The following is a 20,018-nucleotide window of genomic DNA, read 5'->3' on the forward strand; positions in this document are numbered from 1 at the left end:
GCACTGTAGTGCTGATGTGATCCTCTCCCTCTGGGTTGTCAGCCTCCAGCTGCTGGAGCAAGATCTGGTGCCAGAGGTGAGTGTGGTTTGCAGTAAGGAAGCCAATTCAGGGTAAGACTGACTCTGTAAGCCCAAGCTTGCTTCCTCTTCCGCAGGCAACCCCCTTTTTGGGAGGGCCAAGGGGTGTGCGTGCCATCCTGTTTCTTTGGTACTGAGGAGTAACAGTGTAAAGGAAAGGAGGAAAACTTCATCACCAGGGTTTGAATCCAAGAACATTTTGTTAAAAATAGCTTTTTAATTACTAAAATAGGCATTTGAGTGGCCTTGTCTTAATGATCCAAACACCAGGCTCCTGCATTAGACAATTAATTGGATTACAGCATTAAGTAACATGAGCACTGGATTTATATTTTATAGCAGTGCTATCATGTACATTTAACTAATATCAGGAATTAACATTACAAAGGGGACTTAAATGTGAGTTTGTGACTGAAAGCAAACTCTCAGGCGATGCCTGCACTGCGAGTGAGGGGTGTGACTCTCCTGCTCACAAATGCATACTCACACTAGCTGTCATTGAGCTAGTGGGAGTATAAATAGCAATGTGGCAGCGACAACATAGATAGCAACAACGGAGGCCCAGCTGAGCCATGCCAAGAACATACTCACGGGTTTTAGGCAGGTCTTTACTAGGTCTGTCTCAGCCATGACTCCCCTGCCGCTACCACAGCTACACTGCTACTGATACACCTTGCTAGCTCAACGAGCATGTCTACACGAGCAGGGGAATCACACCCCTAGCTCTTAGTATAGACATAGCCCTAAGCTCTACAGTCACTTCTGTTAGAGTCAATGTCCTTTATCCAGGCACTTTCTCCTCTCCAGCAATGATGCAGATCAGGACCCTTCTCTTACAAGGCTACTTTGTGCTCATTAGTAAGTCTCATTGCACTAGGGTAGGTATGGGGACTTGAAGCAGGTGAAGTCCAACTCACCTCTGGGATAATTCAGATGAAAATTTAGGATTCTATCCTGCAGCGTTTTGTGCAAGGACTGCACAATTGGGCCCTTGATTAGCAGCAGCAGTAATGCTTCAGTTAACAAATTGTACAACTGAAAGATCAAGGCCCTGAGCATTCCAGACTTAATGCAACTTTGGTACAGAGAAAGCAAATTCTCCCAACGGAGTCTGTAGTGCCTGAGCTTGATACTAAGAACACAGAAAGAAAACTTACTCTGAACTGTACTCTGTGCTATTCTCTAGTCTACCCCACTCCCCAAACACAATCAGTCCTTTCCCTAAGTTCTCCCAAGGGCTTGAACATATGGAGATGATGGTAGGTCTTCTGTTGCCCTTGTCTCACTCTCTCCCGTTGCCTTCCAGCTCTAGATGCAGCTGGCCTCATTCCTGCTCCTAAGGTCAGGTCTAAAACCAGCAGCAGGCTACGTGGCACAGCAAGGGCTCAGATTAGTGGGTGACTAAAACCGCTAGTTCTTGGATGTCATGTAGCCAGGCTATTGATCACTTCATCCAATCTTGTAGTCAGTGAAAATTCCAACACAAAAAAAAAGTTTGCTGAAAGCAAGATTTATAGGTAGTAGTAGATGCATGCACTCTCCTAGTAATGTGTGCATGGACTGTACTGCTATTACCTCTGGCAAATAATACAGAACAGTCATTTCCGCATGAGGATGTGGTAAAGGTTTCTTACATTCCCTGTATACCACAGGCCAGTTCTGAGGTATTTTACACTAGAGGGACTGGCCTGTTTTACTGGGAGGTTGCAGGGGAATTTCTCAGGTCATTATGGGAGCTTTGCCTCACCTCAGGTGGAAGAGACGGGGCAGGCAGTTTAGCATGAGAGGGAAAAGACTGCCACTGCTAGGCTGTGCTGAAGAAGCAAGCTGGCACTGAGCCTCTGCAGGGATGGGTGATGGGCCATCTTGTGAGAGCCCTTTTTGCTTCCAAATGTAAACCTCTCTTTTGTTTCCACATAGGCATTTGGGGTAGGAGAGATTACAATTGCCACTTTTGAAACACTATTAAACAACTGAGTATTGTCATGCCAGAGTGCCTGGGTTGGGGGAGGGGATGGGAGGAAATACTGAGAAGCTACAACCCCTTCCTTGAGTGCTCGGTTTCTACAGACCAACTGTATAAAATAAACACATTTCTCTACTCCAGTGCAGGGACTTGCCATGAGTCTTGTACTAAGAGTATGGTTGTAAGGGCCAGCCACATTCTCTCCCCCTTCTCCCCCCCCAAGTAGCTTAGGCTTATGTAATCAGCCCAACCCTGCCAAATTATTATTATATTTCCTGCTCTTATTGACTTAAAGTTCAGTGGGTTAAAACACAAACCCAAAGGAGGGAAATGATCTGTCTGATTCTAATTTGAACAGGAACCAAGTTACCTCTACTCCCATTTTCCTCTCCCTTTCACCTCAAGTAAGTGAAAAACCATCTCTTCTTGTCTCACCATAGCTCCTTAACCAGCATCCTCTGAACAGAGAGCTGATTTTTGGTTCCATGCCAGTTCTATCTTACTCAAGGCCAGTTCTATCTTACTCAAGACTGGTCAGAGGGGAGAACAGGGAGGGAGAGGCACAGGCTTCTAGACCAAGACAGCCAACCTAGCCACCTCTTGCTTTCTGCTTCATACCTGCCCAAGAAGCACTGGCCTTGGAACTAGCCAATCCTGAAAGGTTAAAAGCCCTCAGTATTAAGCAGTTTAAGGGCTAACACATTGGGGATTTCACTCTGCATTGAATGCATGTGTTATGTTTGAATATTTATATTTTTTAAAAATTCTCTGGGCTAAACTTCAGTTCTACATGTAAAAATGATCAAGCATCATCAGCCAAAGGTCTGTGGTTTGCCAGGGCATGACAAGCACTCTAAACTGCTGGTACAATGGGGCATCTATGAATCCATTCACTGAAGCTGTGTCTGGGCTGCTTATAAGCACAATCTGCTTCAAGGCTGCCTAGTTGGAATTTAGGCTCTTTGGCTTTCAGGAAGATTTTGTATCAATTACGGCAATGAAGTTATTTAGAAACCATACTATGGCTGCTCTCGTTGCAGTTGGGAACTGCTTAGTCCTTGGGGAATTGATTCCATAGCTTCAACCCATGTTTTGCTGTAGGACTGACTCTTGCTGAGCTATGCAGTTGGAAATTTGAACTTGCCCTCTCTTCCTTCTGGAAAGGCCAATGTTCTGTAGGGGGTGCTGGCTCAGTAGGAGAGCCCCAGAGACTGCAGCAGGTGAAAGGTGGCACCCAAGGCCCAGCTTGTCTCTATGTTGTTCACTTTCTTTGTTAACTATGAAGAAACAAAAGAAATCAGTCATTTGCAGCATTTCTCCCAGACCTATACAGCTGCCACCATAGACCAAGAGCAAGCTGATGGGTAGATGCACAGAATGGCAACAACCTCAAAGAGCTTCACTCGCTACTCTGCAAAGGAAAACACAATGGATATTGCCTGGAAGCAGCAACCTGAACTGCTAGTGTCCAGGAACATCTGTCATGGAATCAGATGGACTTTAAAAGAACAAATACTAACGGTCTCTCTCCTTTGAGTCCAGTTGCAACAACTTGGCATGGGGATGGAGGACTGCTTGGTCAGCATAGATTCCTGCTTTCCTTTAGGTGTTTTACTCATCTGTAGCCCACTGTACAATCTGGACCAGTATATTTTCAGTTCTTTAACTTTGTCTCCCTCTGCACTTTCCAATACTACTCCTCACTGTCCTGCCGCCTTCTTGCTAGCCTCCACTGGTCCCTGGCCTCACAATCATACTGAAGACAAGAATTTAAGAAACAAGTGATGTGGGGGGAAAGGGTGAATATACGAGGAAGCAAAGTGAACAGTCTCAGCCTGCTCTCCACTGTAGGAAATCTTCCCCAACCCCAGACTGCCTCCCCACAGACCTGCCTAAAATCCTCCCCTAGCAATAAATTGCTAAGTGTTCTCCACCTGGGATCTGGCCAGTTACTTGAGGAGGAAGAGCTAAGTAGAGATTGGCACTGTGAAGAAGAATAAAGCCCACAGAACCTCCTTCCACAGCCAGACAGAACTTGGGCCACAGAGGAAAAAATGGGATAAACACAGGAGTTCTTGTTTTCTTAATTCCTGTTTCATGATTGGTAAGAATAATAATGCCCCTGAGCTGACCTTTCTGAAGGAGCTGGATTAACCTTCATAGTGCTTAGGTTCAAGAGGTTCTACACATGGAAACTGCACAACATGAGGAGGGCTGGGATCAGATGTCCTGGATGGATGGAGAAATCAAGTGCTTCATGGGGGAGGGAAGATGGTGGGGTGGGAGTTAGCAGCTGGTGAGAATATAAACCTGCTGCTGCCAAATTTCTCTTCCTCTTCTGCTGCTGCTGTCCATGTCCAACATTATCTCACCTGAGGCTTTAATTTCCTTCCATATCAAATCCAATCTTGTTTCAGTGAAGACTCTGCTTCCCTCTCATCTCCTGTTGCTCTTTCCACATCCACTCAGTGTGCACATCTACTTCCCTTCGCACCCTCTGAATCGTTTCCCCACAAATACCTCTGTGCCTTCTCCCATGCTACTCCCTCTTCTTGGAACAGCCTCCTTGATCCTGTTCCTCATGCATCCTCTCCTCCTCTTTCACATCCCTCTGCAGCCACTTTCTTACATTTCTTCCACCTGAACCCTCCCTCCTATACCAATCTAATAAAAACGTCCACTATGAAACAAGCAGCCTCATTCCCTTATTAGAGTTAAATTTTGTTCTTAACTCATTGTCATCTCTCTCTCTCCAGCAAGACCTGTCATATCATCTGTACTGGAAAGTTTTGGGGGGCAGCAATTATTCTTTGCACAGTGCCACCCACACCTACAGCCCTATATACAAATGTCAGATAATAGCATCCAGCGTGTGGCTGAGAACTGGAAGGTAGGAAATTGGGAAGAGCTTGAATGCACGTGGCCAGAAGGAGAGAGGGAAGCAGCTGTTCAAAAAGAAGAAAGTCAGCTGGGCCTGCGTGTCCAGTTTAGGTAGTGGAAGGAAGGTCGGGAGGGGCTCTGCCAATGGGCATTTGTTCTGGGAGTTTGTAGAGTGCTGGGAAACTGCAAGGTGTATTGTGCTACTTACAAGGGAAGAGCAGCTGCCAGCAAGTGCCTCAGTGCAAATGACAAAGGACATGTACAAAGCAGGCACAGCCACAGGAACTTAAGGGTCCAGAGCAGAGTAAAAGCCAAGAGCCTTTGGCTCATATGCACATCAAATACATTCCCTTCCCTATGTGACTAGCAGCACCCAAGTTAAGTTAAAGTAGGAGAATTTCTCAAGTCTAATTTTATTTTCACCACTGATACTGTCGAGTCCTCAGAGCTTCCATGTTGGGGTTGCACATACTGCAGAGGAAAGCTTTTGTTCATAACTATTTATACTGAATACATTTTTTTAAAATCAGGAAATTAGTTCTGTTAGGTTTTGAAAACTTCTTGTATTATTAAACAAAATCTAAATTTTGGGTAAAATTTGAGTTGAGAAGATCACCAGGAAATGACAAATGTCTGGAAGTTTGTTACTTAATTCTAGGTCACCATAACCAACAGGCCAGTGGCTATATTCAGTCCCTTGCCAAAGCAGTGATTCTATGAAATGCAGCCTGTCTCATCCCTCCACTGTGTATGTAGAGGGAAGAGGTGAGATTCCATGAGCCAGAGTGTTAATGCATCATCTTCTCTCAAGATACAGGAAAGCTCGTGCTAGGTCCTTGCAATGCTTCTCTCACCTGTAAGAGTGTGTTATCCCCAAATCCAAAGCCTTCTTTTAGTAATGCAGTGATGTAACTGAGATCCATACACAGGAAAGGGCTGGCGGAGGTGTACCTGTCCAAGTTATCACACACTGGAGGGGGAAGAGAGAGAGAAAGAGGGCTCAGAAGGGTATTCATTAGTAGAACACTTGACTAAACAGCACATCTAATCAGAGCCCATGGCACAGGTGCTGAGCACAAACCCTTCGCTTCCATGTACAGGGAATCTGAGTCTGCCCAGCTGTGCCAGGGATTAGCACATTAGTATTTTATGTTCAAGGTACTTCTCTTGTTTTCTTTGGACACCGTTATGAACACCTCTTAACTCAGCAAGAGCATTCACACAGCTCTAGTGAAAGCTGAGTCAGCTTTTGATGAACATTAAAGCTAGAAGTGAGCTCTTAGGTTACCTACTCTTTCATCAAAGGACACACCAACCCAGATCATTCTTGTCTAGTCCTCTCACCTGGAATCCCCCCCCAATGACTTAGATTCCACCATCTCTCTTAACACCTCATTTCTTAAGTGAATTTTTCCCTTGTGATTTTAGGTTGTTACTAAGTGCTAGCCCAAATGGAGGCCTCGAGATTGACCCTTCCACCCTTTCCTTTTGGCTAATTCCTCACAGGTCCAATAGCTGGGAGACAGTTACACTGCAATTGTAATGGGCGCAGTCGCTTCTCTTAGCTGTAAGGATATTACAGACCACCAGCCAGGCACACAGGTTATATACGAACCTAGCCAAGCAGACAACCACTGCTAACTCCAAGTCCAAATCTAAGGAACAGCCTTTTTTCAGCCTAGGTACAGAATGCCACACCCCAGTGATCAGCTAGGATGTAACAGGCCAATACATGTTGGCTGCATGTACACAAAGTCTTAATACACTCTTTATACCCAAGGGGACTCCCTACTTTTATCAACCCTCCCTCTTGTGATTTGCTATATAATAAATATTTGACCAAATATGAAATTCCACATTACACACTATACTATAGAACATGTTTATCTACATATTAACAGTAACAAACCTATTAATCTTACTATTTGACAGAGATTTTCCTTGTTTACTCGGATTGCGTTTGGCAGGTCACAATGACATCTTCTTTGACTTTTGTACCCAAATCAGGGACATTCAGGGGCATTCCAAAAACTGAACAACAGGATATTTAGTAAGCCAGAAAGAAACCCCTTCCCAAAAGGGTTATTCAAAGGTCTTATTGATCACAACAAACTAGGCCAACAATTATATTGCTTATGTACTGCTGGCCAATATATGTTCCATTAAATATACTTACCCTACAATCTTACATGCAGTAAGTTCACCACATCTCTTTCACTTCCTTACACACTGGCCTCTTTATACACGTCTCATTTCCACCTTAAAAGCACCTTGGTGTGTTTATAAATCACCATAAAATTCATAAAAATTCTCTTCGGACTGAAACTTGGTCACAAGGTCACAGCCCATGACTTTCCTTTTTTAAAAAAACAAATCCATAATAAATCCTAAGGTTGTTTTTGATACAAGTTGTGAAGGTTTTCCACCTGTACCACTCAGAAACGACATATTCACAACTGAAGACTTGCCATCCCTCCCTCCATATTGTGGACTTGGATATTTTCAGGTTAAAAAGGTCACACGGTGGACAGAAAGACTACTTACCACACAGTTGTAGTTCTTCAAGCTGGGAGTTCCTGTATAGATGTATATGCTCTGGGTCTGCATGCAAGTTTGGAACCTTCTAACCAGCAGCTATAGTCTCCTCAACACCACGTACAAGCCCCAGGATATAAAAGGGGCCATATGTGGCCCCTACTACCACTTAATTCCTTCTACTAAATCAAGATTCTATGGCAAAGACTAAGACAACTGGGAAGTGTGAATCCCATACAGGCCATCATCTCACAGAGATGCTGTTCCGGGTAAGTAACAGTTCTTCCTCCTCTCAAGCAAGAATTGACTATGTGGTCCACCACTATGGAGAATTGAGATGTAGTCGCAGCCCACTACAGAGGTGAGCAAGAGAAGCACAAATGTGATTTGGGGAGGATTATGGATAATTAATAGATGGATTAAAGTGGCAATCAGAGCCCATTTTAGTTAAAAATTCTGTGTGTGGGCACAGAAACACCTTACTCTTATGGAACAACATACATAGGGGTGATCAGCCAGCAGGTCTTGGATCTCGCTTTTTGGGCTAATGTCGCTATCAGGAACACCATATTCAATGATGGATAGAGCAATGAACAACATGACAACTCAAACTGCACTGCCATTAGCTTTGTAAACACCAAGTTCAAGTCTCAAGATGGTGATTCATGAACAGATGGAAACACATGAATCAGGCCCTTCAAATATTTTTTCATAATAGGATGTGAAAACTGGAGGATCCACGCATAGGAGGGTGAAAAGCAGAAGTGGCTTCCAGGTGAACTTTAACAGAATTCAAAGAGAGTCCAGGTTGTTCGAGAAATAACGAGTTCAAAAGCGATGGGATGTGGGACTAACAAGGGTCATCATTCTGCTAAGCTCAGACATGAAGTCCAGAAGTCCCTCTTGATTTTAATACAGTAGATCCACTTCCTGCCACAATGATCCTTATGAATGCAACACACACCCTGAACTGTAAGGCCAGTATACTTTCCGTCTTCAAATTCCTCTTCAAGACTTACTTCTACTGCATTACAAGAAATGAGTAAACTGATAATGGATACATGACAGGGCAGCGAGGGACGGATGGAGGGAGCAGTTGGGCATAGCTGATTTGTATTTATTTTTTAAATCAATCCCATGTCCTGTACTGTGTATAATTATTGCACATATTGCCATGGTCTCCTTTTCCCATACCTCTCACGTTTCACAATATTTACCTTCTTTAGCTTTCCTTTCAAAATCTCTCACTTCTAGAGCTCCTCCTTTTTCATAATCTGAAAAGTAAGAGATGAGAAAGCACCATCAGAGGTCTTAAAAAAAAATCTCAAACAAAAGCTTAAATTCTGGAGCATAACTGAGGCAAAGGGTAGGTTCTGCAGTGCTGCAGCACAGAAGACACAGAGCTGCAGAGGGTAGAACACAAGAAAGTGAAAGTCGTTATCTACAGAGTCTGCATGCAGCATAGTTGTAGACGTGTCAGTCTCAGGATATTAGAGAGACAAGGTGGGTGAACCAATATCTTTTATTGGACCAGCTTCTATTGGAGACTGAGAGAACCTTTGAGCCGCACAGAGCTGCTCTTCAGGTTTGGGAAAGGTCCTCCAAGACAAACTGTGTTGGGGGGGACTCAACTCCATGTTTGTTCCCTGGGTGTGCTTCTTCCTATCCTCCATCAAAGCCACACAGGTGGCCCATCTTCCCACAGCCTCTTCTTCCCACTCCTCATGCCAGGTAACCTCAATGCCTCAGTTTCCCTCTCCTAGATAATGAACATGCACATCATTACACAAGAGCTCTCTATCACAAGCTGATTTACCTATCAGGTCAGTGTCAACAGCTCGATCGTAATAATAGGAGAAGGCATAGAAGGAGCTTCTGCGAATCTCATCTGGCTTGTGCAATTTCCCTTGTACGACCTTCACCACTTCTGAATAGCAAGGCTCAAATCCTGTTTCCCCTGCCAGGGCAAACACACAAAAATGAACCCACAGAGTCAGATCAGGAGGTAGAGGAACCAGTGACAATTTGATGGGAAAGCAAAAGAGAAAGCAGAGTCCAAAGGAGAAATAAGAAAGGGTGAGAGGGAAGGGGAGAGAGAGAGAGAAGTTTAGACATATAAACCCAAGAGAAAGTTCTCTTCCAGAATATCTCAGCAACTTTTAGTACATTATACTTAGAATTTCAGAAAGCCTTTGACAAGGTCCCTCACCAAAGGCTCTTAAGTAAAGTAAGCTGTCATGGGATAAGAGGGAAGGTCCTCTCATGGATCAGGAAATGGTTAAAAGATAGGAAACAGTAGGAAAAAATCATCAGTTTTCAGAAGAGAGAGAGAAATAGTGGTGTCCCCCAGGGGTCTGTACAGCGACCAATACTATTCAATATATTCATAAAAGATTTGGGAAAAGGGATAAACAGTGAGGTGGCAAAATTTGCAGACAATTCAAAATTACTCAATATAGTTAGTCCAAAGCAGACTGCGAAGAGTTACAAAGGGGTCTCACAAAACTGGGCGACTGGACAACAATATGGCAGATGAAATTCAATGTTGATAAATGCAAAGTAATGCACTGGAAAACATAATCCCCAACTATACATACAAAATGATGGGGTCTAAGTTAAATGTTACCACTCAAGAGAGAGAGTGTGGAGTCATTGTGGATACTTATCATAGAATATCAGGGCTGGAACGGACCTCAAGAGGTCATCTAGTCCAACCCCCTGCTCAAAGCAGGACCAATCCCCAATCTTTTTGGCCCCAGATCCCTAAATGGCCCCCTAAAGGATTGAACTCACAACCCTAGCAGGCCAATGCTCAAACCACTGAGCTACCCCTCCCCCCCCCCAAAAAAACACATCCGCTCAGTGTGTAGTGGCATTAGGAAAGGGTTAGATAACAAGACAGAAAATATGTAGAGGCATTATGATAAATCCATGATCGCCCACATCTTGAATACTGCATGCAGATCTGGTTGCCCCATCTCAAAAAAGATATACTGGAATTGGAAAAGGTACAGAGAAGGGAAGCAAAAATTATTAGGGGCATGGAACAGCTTCCATATGAGGAGAGATTAAAAAGACTGGGACTGTTCATCTTAGAAAAGAGATGACTAAGAGGGGGATATGATAGAGGTCTACAAAATCTTGACTTCTGTGGAGACAATGAATAGGAAAGTGTTATTTATTCCTTCACATAACACAGGACCTAAGAGTCACCCAATGAAATTAATAGGCAGCAAGTTTAAAACAAACCAAAGGAAGTATTTCTTCACACAATGCTCGGTCAACCTGTGGAACTCTTTGCCAGGGGATGTTGTGAAGGCCAAAACTATAACAGGGTTTAAAAAAAGAACTAGATAAGTTCATGGAGGATAGGCCCATCAATGGCTATTAGCCAGGATGGGAAGGGATGCAACACCATGCTCTGAGTGATCTTAGCTCTGTTTGCCAGAAGCTGAGAGTGGATGACGGGATGGATGGATCACTTGATGATTACCTGTTCTATTCGTTCTCTCAGAAGCACTTGGCACTGGCCACTATTGGAAGATAGGATACTGGGCTATATGGACCATTGGTCTGACCCAGTATGGCCATTCTTATGCACGTTCTCTACTCCAGCATCATACTTGGACTCAGCCAGGACCCAGGCCCAACTGTGTCACCTGGTACTATTTACCTCACATGTGTTTTTGCAGAACTGTGTATGAATCCTTCAGAGACTAGGCTGCACAGTGCACACACAGGGCTCCCACAGTGCAGGCAGAGCTCTCATTGTGATCCACTATAATCCCCAGATCCTTTTTCTGCAGGACCACTGCCTAACCAGTTATTCCCCATTTTGTAATTGTGCATTTGATTTTTCCTTCCTACATTTGTACTTTGCACTTGTCTTTATTGAATTTCATCTTGTTGATTTCAGACCAATTCTCCAATTCATCAAGGTCCTTTTGAATTCCAATCCTGTCCTCCAAAGTGCTTGCAACTCCTCCCAGTTTGGTGTCATCCTCAAATTTTATAAGCACACTCTCCACTCTATTATCCAAGTCATTAATGAAAATACTGAATAGTATCCAACCCAGAACAGAACCATGCGGGACCCCATTAGATACGTCCTCCCAGTTCGATGATCCATCAATAATGATTCTGAGTACAGATTTTCAAGCAGTCATGCACCCACTTTATAGTACTTTCATCTAGACCACATTTCCCTAGTTTGCTTATGATCATCTCAGGTGTGATGGTGTAAAAAGCTTTACTAAAATAAATCACATCTACTGTGTCCCCCTTATGCATTGGGCCAGTTACCCTGTCAAAGAAGAATATTAGATCGATTTAGCACAATTGCTTCTTGACAAATCCATGTTGGCTATTACTTATCCCCTTATTATCCTCTAGGTGCTTATAAATTGATTATTTAAATTTTTTTTTTTGTATCTTTCCAGGTATTGATGTTAGGGTGATAGGTCTATAATTTCCCAGGTCCTTTTTTTACCCTTTTCAAGGATAGGTACAATGTTTGCCCTTCTTCAGCCTTCTGAGACCTCACCCATCCCATGAGCTCTCAGAATTAATCACTAATTTTACCTCAGTGGGACCAGTAGATCCAAAACTGCCTACCAGAGATCTACAGCATTTTGCAGTGAGAAATGGCAACTTCTATAGGGCCAGCTGCCCTGAGCCTGATCACTTCAGATTTTTCCTGCGCTATATCAAGGGATTTCCATGTCAAGGGACTTGTGACTGGCTCTGTGACCATATCCCTGAGCACTGACTGACATTCTCACAAACAACAGGGTCACAGAAAGTGTGTTGACCAAAAACACCCTCTTCCTAGGGTCTGAGGCTTATCCCACAAAAGGAAGGTACTCAAATCACCTTCTGCCAGAAACAAAACCTCCTTAATATACCTTCTCTGTTGCCACCATATTGATATCTCACTCCCCCAAAGTGCCACTCTGCCTCCAGTCGCTTCGGTAAACAAGAACTTCGGAACATCTGTCCATCCACTGCTGCAAGGAAGCCAGAGGAAAGTCAGAAAGGGCTGAAACCTCCTAATGCTCCCCCTCCCCCCAATCACTACTCCAGAGGAAGGAGAGAAAAGCCCAAGATGCCTGACAGTTTGTCCATGGGGAAATTAAGATTTGGTTAAAAAGTTAAATGCTGCACAAACTGATTCTGAATTGGGGAATAGTCTGAACTCTGGAATACGCTCCCTCCTTGGTCCTGCAAGCTGCAGCACAGCTGGGCCTCTCACCTGTTAGTGGGAAATAAATATTATTCTCCGTTTCTGGGCAGATCACTGCCTGGGAAATGGAGAAAAGGGTAAGATACAGGATGGAAAGCATGGGAAAGGGGCAGCTGGCACAAAATTAACTTCACCCACCTCTTTAAGTATCTAACATGGTTATTTCAACTGACTATACCTTGCATTTCCAGGGCTCCAAGCGTTGCTAGTCTGGCGGCTTTCAGTCCAAAGCCCAAATAGCTGCAAAAAACCCAAAACAAAACATTGCAGTTTTCCCTGGCTCATCTGACATGCCTCACACACAGCCAGCCCTTGATCTATGGCATGCACAAACTAGATTCTCTTTCTGTGCCTCCTATCCCACATTCCCCTCTACATCTTAGATGGTCTCCCTCTGCCAGGAGAAGAATTCCAAGTGCCAACGGACTAATGCAAAAACAAGGTGTTACAAAGCACACATATGGTGTGCAAATCTAAAACTAGGCAGGAAGTGGGTAGAAGAAGAATAGGAAGTTTTTGGGCAACTCAAAAAATCTGGTGTGAATTTCTGAGATTTAAAATAAAAAGCATCAGAGAGAAGAAGGGGACTTGCTGAACCAGAAGAACGAAGTAAAAAGGAGCATTAATGCGTGTACATCTCTACAAACAAATGCAATGAAAATGGGAAATAAGCAAGACGACCTAAGTCATACACAATGATGGAGACGATGATCTAACAGAAATTGGGCAACTTTAATCTATGATGCCCACAAAATATAATGTGATAACCAAGAGGGCAGTGGAGAAATACTTTGGGTAAAGATACAAGGAATGTAAAACAATAGGAAAAATGACCACAGGCATTTTGTCATACAGGCCAGAGAGAAAAAGACAGACTCCAGGACCAATTCTTGGGACACTTGACACCACAGAATACCACAGAACTCATTACATCAGCTAAGACGACTAACAAAGTTTCTAATTGTGATAATGGCCTCTTGTGCACTAGGACTGGACTGAAATCACTAACTCGTCACACTTGGCTGAGTTTTAAACTAACTGTAAATTACACGGGAAAACTGAATGGGCGTCACTGTTGACCGCTTAATAAACACCCCTGCTCAATAGCAGCAGTGGGCAAAAAAAGCAAATAAACTGCTTGGATACACTAAGTATAGGTTAGAAAATAATTCTTAAAATAATTTAATGTTGTTATATCATTCAGTGGTATGTCCTGACCTGGGCTTAGTTCGATTCACCCTATCTCAGAAAGGAAATAGCAATTTCAGAAGTTGGTGACAAAAGTGCTAGAGGCCTGGGCACACTTTTATGCAAAGGAGAGATCGAGAAGACTGAGCTGTTTAATTTTGAGAGGAGCGGAACAAGAGAGGGACATGATACTGTGTAGCGAGGGGGCATGGACCCCAGCCATGACTGTAAGGGGCTGGGGGGAAGGAAGCACTATATACCTCCGGGTGGGCAGAGCCGGACCAGCCCCGCCTTCCCAGCCAGAAGCAGAAGAGCGGGACATGATGCTTAAAAGGTGGGCCCTGCAGCTCAGTTGGAGGGGAGCTGGCAAAGGAGATAGATGCATCCTGCCCACTGCTGAGCCCTACGCTTGAGGACGACCCCTGAAACGCCAAGGACCCAGAAGGACTGCTAGGTCGGCCAACTGATGGGAGGACAGAGGAGCTACTTGGACTGCCGCTGGCTGTGTAACCCCGGTAAGACAGAGGACCCCGTGAGACTGCAATGGGGTCATAGGAAGTAGCCCAGGGACACCAGACAATAGTCCGGTTGTATGGCCAGAATACTGGTCAGCGTGTTTAAGTGGGATCCCCGCTGACTCAGTGGCACACCCCTCCACCGCTGTCAGGGCCCAGGGCTGGGACCTGGTAGAGAAAGGTGGGCCCCGTCTCCCACCCCTTGTGGCTGCCCCACCCCTGGGGTGGCCGCTTACCCACCTTAGGCCAAGAGGCTTGTGTTTATCTGCCTGAGCCAGGAGGCCAGGCGAAAAACTGCCTATTGCTCTGCCCTACACCTTGGGTCAGACCCTGTTTAAAACGGCTTGTTGCTCTGCCCTGCTTAAGGGCCAGAGCCTTATAGACTGCTTACTGCTTGGCCCTGCCCAGAAGCTCATAGACTACTGGGTTCAGAGCCCTGAAAGCGCTAGTTCCCCCTTAAGCTTTGTTGGGCAGCCAAGTGGTAGCGAGGGGGCCTGGCCCCCTCGCCGAGACTGATGGGGAGAGACCACCATGGACCCTTACATACTGATACACAAAATGTAGAACCTAAAGATGGTGGGTGAGGTGCCTCTATTTACCCTCATAACAGAGCAAGAGGATAAAACTGATCAAAGGACATTACTTTTATACAATGAGCTTCTCCGTGACTAATAAGCCAAGCCTTTCTGGAATTGGTGGCTTGGGATGCGAGAGGTCCTGTATCCCATTTCCAGTCCTTTGACCAGGTTGTGTCTTGATAGCTGAATTACACTTTCCAAAATGGTTTTCAAGCAGATAACCTAGTCAGAAGATCAGGGCTCAACAACTCACTATGGGACAACATGGTACATCCTAGGCAGATCTCAGGCTGTGAAAGGACTGATTTTCCAGTGGAAGTGGCAGCTTCTTGCGCCTCACCTGTGTGTGTAGAGCTTGTAAGTGCTATTGAACATTTCAAATGAGGTGACAAAATCCACAGGGGTTTGCTCCAAGGTTTCCTAAAAATTAAGTAACAGTATATCTTTCAGTCCCTATTACTCAATCAAAAACCCAAAAAATAAAAAAAATACCCAAACCTAGTGATAATATTATTGCTAATTTTCACATAGGCAGCGAGATAATTTACTGTACTCATCCAATGTGGCTACATGGAGCTATCCATCCTCCATGACAAATAACTCATAATTTTGGTATTGGGGTAGCACCCATAATGCTTCACCTATCCAGCCCTCAAAATCAGTATAGCCCATGCAGCCTTACTTCTGCCCCTTGTGAGGATGCATTATTATTTGTAAGAGTCATTAATTATATTACACAAAAAATCTAAATTAAAAGAACATTATCAAGGTTGCAAAGTCAAGCACTTAAAAACAGAATGAGGAATGGGTTCTGTTGAAAAAATAATGTGTGATCATAAAATTAAAGATGCACAAGAGGTCTAAATTCTGGCATTTTTTTAGCACTTGACTTTGCAACCTTAATAATCTTCTTTCAGTGTTGTTTTTATATGTGTAATTTCTTTGCTCTTAAAAAAGCCAACAGGGGAAAATAAAGCCATAAATTGCATCATGTACCATCATACTGACATCCCCATGAGTCATCAGCAGGCTTGGAACCTGCAGATTCACCACACAGACCTCTGCCATTTCAGCTAGTAGTGTAAATAATGGCAAGAGTAAGTTGTTGTCCTCTGTCCCTAGAGGAGGATGAGACACATACTTTGCCAGTGAGTTTCACAGGTATTTGCTGACAGTACAGAAATGGTGAAGCTCAGGGATTTTGGGTTCCATTGCAGGCTTTGAAGGAGAGTGAGCACAGACTTTTCTGCACATTCTCCCCACGTGTGATCCCGCCTCCCACAACCTGTTCCTGTCCCAGTGCTTTCTCTTCACTGCTTGAGCAAAAGGGCAGACTATTAGGAAAGATACACTAACACCACTCTGATGAAGTGAGCTGTAGCTCACGAAAGCTTATGCTCAAATAAATTGGTTAGTCTCTAAGGTGCCACAAGTCCTCCTTTTCTCTTAACACCACTCAGAATTTCTTCTAACATGCAAGAAACATCCCTGGGAACCTTTTCCTTTTGTAACACACAAAGTCTAACCCGTGATAGCAAGGCCTTCCCAGCCTGGGCCTAGACAACACAAGCTGCTTTTCTTTGGTTTATATCCATTTTTCTTTTCTCCTTAAACAGGATATTTTGTTTACAAGCACCAGTCATTTGAATTTCATTGTCAATATTGAAGGGAACAAAAGCAGACTGACCTTCACAGATGGCATGCAGATGCCTGTGCTGAAAAAGTGAGTCCTCAGGCACGTGGGTGCCTGGGCACCATTACCCATGGTTATGGCAACTCTAGCACACATGCTTGTGTCTACTCCTCACCTCAGACCGTGGCAGGAATGTGATTTGGGTTGAGGCTCCTCCCAGGTCCAGTGTCCCAACTGTCTGCTGGTTCTGGCTGTACAGCTGCCCTGCAGACAATATCATGATCAGAATAGCTGCTCTTAACTCAGAGACTGCCCATAAATCCTTAAGCCATCCTGTTATCAATGCATCACAGACCCGTACCGGGGCTGATTTGGTCCGAAGGATCCATAGCCAGATGAAGATTAGCTTCACATAATGTTGGAACATGCTGGGGTGGTGTCAGGCAGAAACAAGGGGACTGAAAGGATGACCCCCTTCCCACAACTCATTACCACAGGGCTGGCAGACACACGGCAGGGACTGAGGGCAGAGATGAGAGATCTTCCCTCCTGATTTCAGCTTCAGTTCCATGGAGAAGAAGGGGGGGAAATCCCTACACATCCAAAAATTGTATGTGGATAAAATCCTCTCCCGCATCTCTAGCAGACTCTAGGAGAGCATAAATCCCCTAATCTGTAGCCGATTCTTGGCGAGGTACAGAAGGGGAAGAGTAAATACTTCCAGCTCTAACAAATTCTGAGAACTGATCCGGCCATTACCATTTTCCCTCAGCCAGGACAGAAGCTCTTTCTTCTAGTTTCTCCTGTTTTCTTCCCCCTCTCTGCTGCCATGGTGGAGAGGAAAGGGAAAGTAAGCCAGGCAAGGGGGGCGGGCACAGACAGGGTAGCCAACTCCAAATTCCTTCCAGTTCAAGCCTAACAGTGAGTCAAGCAGTTAATTACCTGTCAGAAAGTTCACAGTGATCCAGGCTAAAACTCCTGAAAGGAAAAAAAAGAGGAACTGAAATTGCTTCTACCTCCTGCCCCCTCACGCACCCTCATACAATCTGTGAGTTTGTATTACATTGTATGTGCTTTTCAGACAAACAAATAAGACAAGTTCCCTGCCCCAAACATCTCGCAATCTAACTTACACCTATAACAAAATGACATGTCATGTAAGATCAAAAGGAGGAGTGGGGAGAGGGCTTTTTGGCATCTGTGCATCTAGAGCAGAGACAAGAATTGGGCTCTGTATCACAACGATACACAAACGGTCACTGAGATAAAATAACACGTAAATTTACCTTCGGTGTTAGCTGACTTTTGAGCATTTAAATTCCTAACCTTAAAATTGCATACACATTCTTTGTATTTTAATTTTGTCGTATTTACAATTAGATCTGAAAAAACATGGATCTGCTTAGTGAGACCCAGTAAAATATGAATAACTCCTCCTCTCCTGGTCTAGCCACTGAGCTTCGTTTTGGCATTGGGCGTACATCAGCTGTGGGATTCCAGCTGAAACAGATGCTGTTTGAGGAGGGAACTTAGAAAATAAAAACCTATGAAGGCCATAGTAGGCTCTACTAGGCCCCACTAGTCCTCCTCCCTGCACATGCAATACTGTTCTCTACAGCGCACTCTCAAGGGCTACATCCCATTACCCCTAATAATACACTATGAATAGCACTAATAATTTATGTCCTTCCTTCAAATACTTACAGACTGATCATGCTCATTGTCTCTTACATCAGCATTGACTCTTTCAATCTTTCCTCATAAATAGGTCCTTTATTTTTTCTGCTATTTTCAGAACTCCCCAAATTATTACTATATTAGAGGTAATTAGTACTGGGCAAAATTTTTCAACTTTTTTTTTGGGGGGGGGGAATGCAGATTTGGGTTGACTGAAAGAGTTCTCAAATTCATGTTGAATTTGCTGCATTGTTTTGGTCAAAATAAAAACCTTTTTAAAAAAATCTGAAAAAAAAAGATCAAAATGTTTCAACATTTTTTAAACAAAACCTTTTGATTGTCCAATTTTAATTTTTTGGTTTTGAAATTTCCTTCAATTTTATTTTAAAAGGCTCAAAATGGAAATTAAACATTTCAAATAATTTCCCCTCTCCCCCTCCCCCCCCGACTTTTTGATACACTTACATTTTGAAAATGTTCATTTTCAGGTTGATCCCAAACAATTTTTTAAAACTTTTTGGAATTGCCAGCAAACCAAAAAATCAGTTATTCACACAGCTCAAGTAGTAATGAAGAGCTCAGTACTGAATGTAACCTTTCAGATGGGTCTCATCAGCGCTACTTAAAGAGAGATTTTTCACCTCCCTATTCTGTGATGTGAGACTTCTGTGTACCTACTCCAATTTTATAATGGCCTTTATTGCAGCTATATCATGTTGCAGACTCATGTATAATTTGCTACCCACTCTAGTCTATAGTCTGTTTCAGCCATTCCTGGTTCTCTGGGTTTTGCTGCAACTCTGTGTTTCGGACTGTTTCTATGCTACTCTATTAGCTGCATTTCTTCAAGATGAATTTAATTATATTATTCACCAAGCTTTCTAATATCGCTCAGGTTAATTAGTGCTGTTTCTATATCCTCATTAGTGGTTTGCAGTGCTTCCAAAATTAGTGTCATCTGCAAATTTCACTAACGAGTCTTTACCCCATCTTCTAGATCATTCATGAAGATATTTAATAACACATGGTGTCAAGTATCAGGGGATAGCCACGTTAGTCTGTATCCACAAAAACAAGGAGTCTGGTGGCACCTTAAAGACTAATAGATTTATTTGGACATGAGCTTTTGTGGGTAAAAAACCACTTCTTCAGATTTTAAACTCTTTGGTGCAGGGACCAACTCGATTTCTGTTCGTCCAATGCCATACAGAAACGTTTCCTCTGGTAGGATTCTCTACATTCTGGATCATATAGTGTCATCTACATAATTCTGGAACCCAACTTCCCAAGACCCACCTTCAGAAGATCCATCCATGATGCTAACACTGTTATTTGGAACCAGAAAGGGTGACTCCTCAAAGACCTCTCTCACCTGAGGAAAGGAGAGATGGTTAGATTCTCGGGGCCTTGCTCTCCACTGGGGGTGCTGGACAAAGCTTCCCCTTTCTCCCCAGACCAGTAGGAAGTAAAGCATGAATGTATGGTGTTAGGCAAAGCTTTCTCCGCCTCCTCCTCAGGGCACTAGGAAGGAAAGAAGGATATGTACTAGGCCCCTCTCCATCCACCTTTTATGCCTCTATCAAGACAGGGGGGTGTAGGGCCACAGCAGGAGGGTTTTAAGGTCAGAGTTCTCATACACTCTTATGGAATTACAGCTGTTTTTCGCAGTTGGGACTAAGTAATGGTAGAGAGCATGGAGAAGTGAGCTACGAAAGGTACCGTAAGG

The 20,018-nt window shown here is 43.8% G+C and overlaps 1 protein-coding gene across 5 annotated transcripts in view; it reads right to left on the reverse strand.

The window, feature by feature from the left end:
- Positions 1–275: 275 nt before the first annotated feature.
- Positions 276–20,018, reverse strand: part of ENTPD5 (ectonucleoside triphosphate diphosphohydrolase 5 (inactive)) — a 38,601-nt gene continuing 18,858 nt past the window's right edge. For 4 of the 5 annotated variants that reach the window (XM_084631318.1, XM_084631320.1, XM_084631319.1 and 1 more), the window contains 10 exons: positions 19,589–19,664; positions 17,558–17,593; positions 16,791–16,879; positions 15,323–15,402; positions 12,880–12,941; positions 12,364–12,465; positions 9,276–9,416; positions 8,677–8,733; positions 5,779–5,894; positions 276–3,321 (listed from right to left, as the gene is read on the reverse strand). In XM_084631318.1, coding sequence (XP_084487444.1) covers positions 3,235–3,321; positions 5,779–5,894; positions 8,677–8,733; positions 9,276–9,416; positions 12,364–12,465; positions 12,880–12,941; positions 15,323–15,402; positions 16,791–16,879; positions 17,558–17,593; positions 19,589–19,664 — 846 coding nt within the window. In that variant the 3' untranslated portion in view covers positions 276–3,234. The remainder of the gene's footprint in view (positions 3,322–5,778; positions 5,895–8,676; positions 8,734–9,275; positions 9,417–12,363; positions 12,466–12,879; positions 12,942–15,322; positions 15,403–16,790; positions 16,880–17,557; positions 17,594–19,588; positions 19,665–20,018) is intronic. The other variant, XM_084631321.1, reaches the window with a different exon arrangement.

The sequence above is a fragment of the Lepidochelys olivacea genome, assembly GCF_965140295.1.
Source record: "Lepidochelys olivacea isolate rLepOli2 genome assembly, chromosome: 6".
Taxonomy (NCBI): Eukaryota; Metazoa; Chordata; order Testudines; family Cheloniidae; genus Lepidochelys; species Lepidochelys olivacea.